Below are 6945 nucleotides of genomic sequence, written 5' to 3'. Positions count from 1 at the left end.
TAGGATATCAAAAATAATTAGAGACACTATTTTTTTTTTTACTTTAAGGGGAGGAAAGATAATTAGATTTGAACCAGACACTTAAAGTTTCTGGCATAAATTAGACTGTTTACTGCACATTTCAAAGAAACCATAAGGGGTGTGGAAAAATAATTGAGTGCATAAGATTAAAAGGAATTTTTTGTTTATAGGTTTCTAAAATTCAAGGAACCACTAGTTCTTCCATATCGTAGCTGGTTTTGTTGAAATTGATTATTATATGAAGTAATGGATCTTAGCTACACTTAAAAATAAACTTTTACTAGTCATTAGAAATTATTCAAAACATACACATGGCAAGTTTCAAAATTAATTAATATATCAACTAGTTGGTTATATTAGTCATCCACTTCCTATAAATACATTAAAGTGATGAAGACGAAAGAATATCAAGTTATTAACTCAATCCATTAATTCATTAGAATAATAATGGTTTCATATAATCCCAAGTTATTCCTTCTTTTCTTCATTTGCACTACATTCATTACTCTCTTCAAGTTCTACTATCCCAACTCATCAACATTAGTCCATGTTAAGCAGCTGGACAAAAATTTATCTGAAGATGAAGTTATCCAACTATTTAAAGATTGGAAAAAAGAAAATGGACGAATCTACAAAGATAATGAAGAAATGGCAAAAAAGTTTATGATATTCATATCTAATTTGAACTATATCATTGAATCTAATGCAAGAAGAAATTCGCATTCAAGCCACATACTTGGTTTGAACAAATTTTCTGATTGGAGTTCAGAGGAGTTTAAAGAAACCTACTTAAACCATCAAGAGATGCTCACAGATAGTGGCATGCCCACAGAAAATGACATTGAGCTGAATGACTTATCATATATTTCGGTACCTTCGTCCTTAGATTGGAGGACAAAAGGAGCTGTGACTGCAGTTAAGAATCAAGAGAGTACTTGTGGTAAGTTTGTTGTGTTTGCAAGATTAATTCTTTCCATATCATAAATTTTATGCAAACCTTGATCTTAATCTTTCTTGTTGGACCTGCCCGCGATCGAGGCATGGTAAGTACTATTATAAGAGTCAACAGCGCTTGCTCTAGCAAACGCAATAGAAAGTAGAGATTTGATATATTATATAATATTTGCTTGAGAAAGCATTATTGAGTGTAGCATAATCAATAATGTTTGCTTGAGAAAGCGTTGTTGAAATGCTTAACAAAGCATTGTTGAATGTTGCATAGTTAACAACGCTTTCTCAATCAAATGTTGTTGATTCGTCACTTTATACAGCGTTGTTGAATGTAGCACTACATTCTATTTTGCTCTCATAAACAGGGTCCGAAAGCGCTATTAAATATCAGTTTTAAGTGTCACTATTTTGCAATTCTGCCATAGTGACTCATCCCTTCATATCCAATGTGTGACTGGCACTCTTTCTTATCTTGTATCTAATGGTTGTATTCCCTTCTCTTATTCTCATATAAATTTATCATTCCCATAAAATATATCTCACTATAGGAAGAGAGAGACCATAAAAATCATAGATGAAATGATTAGGAAAAATTTAGAGAATTACTTTGTTTTATCAATGAATATAATTTACGATAGAATATCATGGTATCGGGTCATTCGATCTATGTTTCCATCTCAAATTATGCTTGATTGTATTTCTCGAACTCATTGATTCGACTCCTCTACTCTAATTGGTTTGGTCTAGAACTCGCGAATTATTTAGTTCAACTTATCCCTCCTCTACTCGAATTATTTACTTAAAATAATGATAGTTTGTTTGGAATTAAAATAATTATAATATACTTGAATGAATCTCTTCAACTAAGTGCACATACATGCATTCAAATTTATTAGGTTACTAAATATGAGATGCAACAAATTGATTCATGTTATTAGGATGTTGTTGGGCCTTCTCAGCTGTGGGTACCATTGAAGGAATAAATGCAATAGTCACCAAGAATCTTATTAGTCTTTCGGAACAAGAGCTTGTCGATTGTGACAGTGCAAGCCAAGGTTGTATAACTGGAAAGGTAACTAATGCATTGAATTGGGTTATAAAGAATGGTGGGATTGCTTCAGATGTTGTTTATCCATATAAAGCACAACAGGGTACCTGTCAAGCTTCAAAGGTATTATAGTTTCTATTATTGTCTTAAATTGTACTCCACACCCACAATCACAACCGCAATATTGAGGTTTTGTAAGTCTTTGTAACGGTATTGCGACCACAAGTGTGGTTGCATCAACCATATTTACCCATAATTTATTGTAATTATGGAAAACATCATGTAACTATAACTGCAATTTAAAAATACCGGTTTATTTCTATTGCTTTCATCGTAAGTTATTTTTGTTATATTTTTTAACTTTGTTTTCCTACTTTTTAGGTTGGAAATATTGCAACCATTACTAGCTTTGCAAAAGTAGCACAATCAGACGCTGCACTTTTGAGTGCTACTGCTATTCAGCCCATTAGTGTGAGTGTAGATGCAACAGACATGAAACAATACACTAAAGACTCTGTAAGTCTTTATCAATGTTGTTTAATCTATAACTTATTCATCATATAAGACTAGAATATCACAATTTATTGATTTGTTTTCCTATGCCTCAATAATCAGGGAATCTTTGATGGTCGTAACTGCAAGAATACTACAGATGTAAATCACTCTATGTTAATTGTGGGTTATGATCGCTCCAAAGAAGGTGTTGATTACTGGATTGTGAAGAATTCATGGGGAAAAGATTGGGGAAAGGATGGTTATATATGGATAAAAAGGAACACTAATTTACCATATGGGGTATGTGCAGTTAATGCTTGGGCTTATAACCCAATAAAAAGTTAGAAGCCTGGGATTTATTTCAAGTGATCGCAACATCATGTTGTGTGTGTGCAATATTTCCATTACTGTCTCTAGCCAAGTTCTCAGCAGCATTATTTTGAACACATAAGTTGACAATACTAGACAACATTGTTGGCCTAAAATAAAGTATCATTTTTCATCGTCTTGTATTTACATTGTAACTAAAAGTTGAATGAACGATGCATTTATATTGTTATATATTTAAGAGAAGAATGTTCTTTCAATAACTTATTTATGCAATAAATTAACATATCATATGTGTTCGTATGTGCGGGCGGATATGATAGAGGTTTGATATATCTCTACTGAATTTGAGCAAGAGTTGGACTTAGAATGTCTTGGGTAAATACCTAAAAATATACTTTGACCCTCAAGTAAGTATAAACAAAGGTATGTAGATAAAAGGCAGAATGATAGTATAAGAGTTTGAGAGTGTAAGTGAGTAAGTTAACTTCTTTATAAAAGAGATACTTTTATTTACCGAAAGGTTGAGTGAAGTGTACTCCATAGTGGGATGCTTTAATCATGACTACCCATCTTGCAATGTATACCCAGACTGGCATGGGATACTTTATCCATGTCGGATTGTCCTGTCTAAGCTCTTACTAGCAGATTACTTTGTCCAAGGCAGGTCACTGGTCCAAGATGTTGCAACCGTATATTAGGCATGTACTCGTCGCATGACAGATGCTAGCCCATAATGTTTAGATGGCGTGTTCAACTTTATAGTATAGTTTGTATTGTTCAGACATTGTATCATTCCTATAGTAGAGGTATATGGTTTTACTAGTCTTATTCAAACTACCTCCTTAAGTAGGTCAACAAGGAGATCGCAAGTAGCTATCGCGAATTATCTGTAGGACATGTGAGGGCAACTACCCCTAAAAAAATTTATAAGTTTTTATTATGGGGAGGATTAAGATATGTTCTGATGCATTAGTATGCTAGTCATTTTGAAGATATGGACTTCATCCTTTTATCATCATTTAGAAGAAATATGTGTATAAATTCGTGCTTTTTGACATAATATGATAATAATCATAGGCTCATAGTCATAATTTCTCAATTCGAAGTTAAATTAGAAGTGGTTTCTATTGTGTATTAGTATGTTGGTCCATTTTTTTCATTTTTTCAACAATCCAACATGTTTTGTGTTTCTATTGTATTTTTATTGAATCTGAAAGTGACTATTGATGTGGCTACCAAACAAGGTACAACTAAGTTGGGAATGTATTTTGAAACATAACACTCATTTTAAATACCTAAGAGTTTTGATTGGCGTGTAATTTGTGGTATTTTAAATTAAGTGTTCACGTAATAGAAACTGTAAAGCTTCTTGTTCTTCAAAAAAAAACATATTTGCAAAATGTGCTAAGATAATTTGTGTACAATATAAAAAATTTTGTTTCCTAATTTCTAGTTTCATATATAATTAATTGATACTTTAATTAATTAACAAAAACAAGGGTGGTGAATGCATATTATTTGTTTGATTAACTCATCTATTTTATTTTAACTTTTCTAGTTTCTAAACATACTATAAAAAGAACTTTTTCAGCAACAATGACAATCAAAATAAAATTAAGTAACAAGATGAACGACTGATATTTATATATATGATAATTTATATTGAAAAGAAAATAACTAAAAAAATTATATCTAATTCAATCATGGGTGATTTTATGTATATTAAATGAATGTACAATTCTCTTTAATATATTTTATTACTAACCATTGTTATATTTTATTGATAGTGAACCTTTGAGACAAATATGTATTCTTCTAAATTGTAATTAAATTTTGTTACCCTTCCTAGACTTTATGTCAACATCCGTCACTAATAACAATATAGGTTAGCTAACATTAATATCTAGATGAAACCGTCATCAAAATAAAATATTGATTGAGAAGAAGATAGAAAATTTCAAAGTTAAAATTTGTTAATATAGTAACATTTGTATATATATTACCATTGATCTAGTTGTGTAAGACCCTACTAGATCCCCAAGGTCGAGGGTTCGATTTCTGTGAGCGATATTTGTTGGGAGGCATAGACACGAACCTCGAAAGGAATTAGTTCTTTACTCAAAAGATGAGGGGATACCCTTGGTAGTACAAAAAACTTGTATATATATATAAAATAAAATTAAATAACAAATATATAAGAATCGATATTAATTTAACATTATCTTTATGTAGGGACCAAATTCACCAATAGGTAAAGTATAAAGAGTAATTAGGAAAAAAATTAATTGATATTAACTACTTGTAAAAGGCATAAAGTTTACTTTTCCCTTTTGTTTTTACCGGTTACACATATTCTCAAATTAAAAACTATGAGGGTAAGTGATTCCGGTTTAAACCACAAAATTAGTATAACCGAATTATATCATAAAATGTGGTTCGGCTTCACAATTCGGTTTGATTATTTTTTAAGGAAGCATTTATGTTCGGTTCATGGTTTTAGAAATCTATGAATCATTGAAACCTAACTGAGACGCATATTATAGCAATATATATTAGCGAATATTGTTATATTGTTGTTTGAATTACTCAACCAATTTTGTGGCTTAAATATCAACTTTGTATGAATTGTAGTGTTATATATGTTTCTAAATTATTATTATGTTGGTGTTATATACGTTATTACTTACTAAATTGTTATATATATGTTACTGTATTAGTGTTTGATGATTTGAAACTGTTGGGAACAAGCAAACAATCAAATAGTAAAGAGTATAGAGACAAGAGAATAACACAAGAGATTTGGTAACGAGGTTCGGCCAATTGTGCCTACGTCCCCGAGAGCGTTGAGCAGCTACCACTATATATTATTAGAGAATAAGGATTAGTGTTTTACTATTCTTCTCCCTATTACATTAGGTTTACATAACATCAATATATAGCCCTCTACCCCAATCCTTTACATCAGTCCAAGCTCATAACTTGTATTGCTGTTATCTAGAGATATGAGTCATTGCACAACAATCTCCACCTTGGCGAATATCATCAATCTCCATCTTCCGCCATTGGGTTGGGGGCGCTCCATAGTCCATCATCAGTGAATGTTCAACAAGCTCAGGCAATGCCTGAACTTGTCCACAGTAACCGGTTTGGTTAACATATCAGCTGCATTTTCTGAAGTGTGAGCCTTCTGCAATAGTATCTGCCCACAAGCTACCAACTCTCTAATCTTATGAAATCACACATCAATATGTTTGGTCCTAGCATGATACACTTGATTCTTGGCCAAGAAGATAGCACTCTGACTGTCACAATGCATTGGAACTCCACCTTGCTCAATGCCTAACTCATTTACTAGCCCCATAAGCCACAGGGCTTCCTTCACCAGCTGCCATGTACTCTGCTTCAGTTGTAGACATAGCAACAACAGACTGAACTGGTGATCTCCACATAATTGGTCTACCTGCAAGGGTGAAGACAAACCCGGTTGTGGTCCTTCTATCATCCAAGTCTCCTGTATAGTCCGAATCAACATAACCAATAGCTGAAGGCTTACTCTGTTGGCTGCCAAACATGATACCGAGACCTGTAGTCCCCTTCAAATATCTGAAAAACCATTAGACTGCTTCCCAATGTTGTTTCCCTGGTTTCGACATGTACTTGCATACTTGACTAACTGCTTGTGCCAAGTCCGGTCTAGTAAAAACCATAGCATACATCAAGCATCCCACTTCACTGGCATATGGAACCTTTGGCATGTATTTCTTCTCTTCATATGTCTTCGGACACTGATCTAAGGAAAGCTTGAAGTGATTTTCCAATGGAGTGCTCACTACTTTAGCATTGCTCATATCAAATCTCTCTAAGATCTTTTCAACATAGCTTTGCTGGGAGAGCCATAGTTTTCTAGCTCCCCTATCCCTGTGAATCTCCATCCCAAGAATCTTCGTGCAGCCCCTAAATCTTTCATGTCAAACTCCTTACCTAGCATGACTTTCAGCTCATTGATATCACTCAAATGATTAGCAGCAATCAACATATCATCTACATAAAGTAATAGAAAAATAAATGAACCATCGTCAAGGCTTCTCACATAAACACAG

General features: G+C 33.0%; 1 protein-coding gene across 1 annotated transcript; it reads left to right on the top strand.

Annotated features, from left to right (window-relative positions):
• Positions 1-669: 669 nt before the first annotated feature.
• LOC109337054 (ervatamin-B-like) lies at positions 670-2968 on the top strand. The gene is made up of 4 exons (XM_019573923.1): positions 670-961; positions 1911-2143; positions 2402-2536; positions 2636-2968. Exons 1-4 carry the CDS (start codon positions 670-672, stop codon positions 2858-2860), a joined length of 885 nt encoding a protein of 294 aa, XP_019429468.1. The 3' UTR covers positions 2861-2968.
• The last annotated feature ends 3977 nt before the right edge of the window (positions 2969-6945 follow it).

Source organism: Lupinus angustifolius, unplaced genomic scaffold, assembly GCF_001865875.1.
Source record: "Lupinus angustifolius cultivar Tanjil unplaced genomic scaffold, LupAngTanjil_v1.0 Scaffold_1_847, whole genome shotgun sequence".
In the NCBI taxonomy this organism is placed as follows: Eukaryota; Viridiplantae; Streptophyta; class Magnoliopsida; order Fabales; family Fabaceae; genus Lupinus; species Lupinus angustifolius.
Note: the sequence above shows the minus strand (reverse complement) of the source record. Positions and strands in the feature narration are given on the sequence as shown.

Coding starts and splice junctions, on each gene's coding strand:
- LOC109337054 (XM_019573923.1), top strand. CDS start 670: ATGGCAAAAAAGTTTATGATATTCATATCTAATTTGAACTATATCATT. Junction 962..1,910: donor GAATCAAGAGAGTACTTGTG/GTAAGTTTGTTG, acceptor TCATGTTATTAG/GATGTTGTTGGGCCTTCTCA. Junction 2,144..2,401: donor GTACCTGTCAAGCTTCAAAG/GTATTATAGTTT, acceptor CCTACTTTTTAG/GTTGGAAATATTGCAACCAT.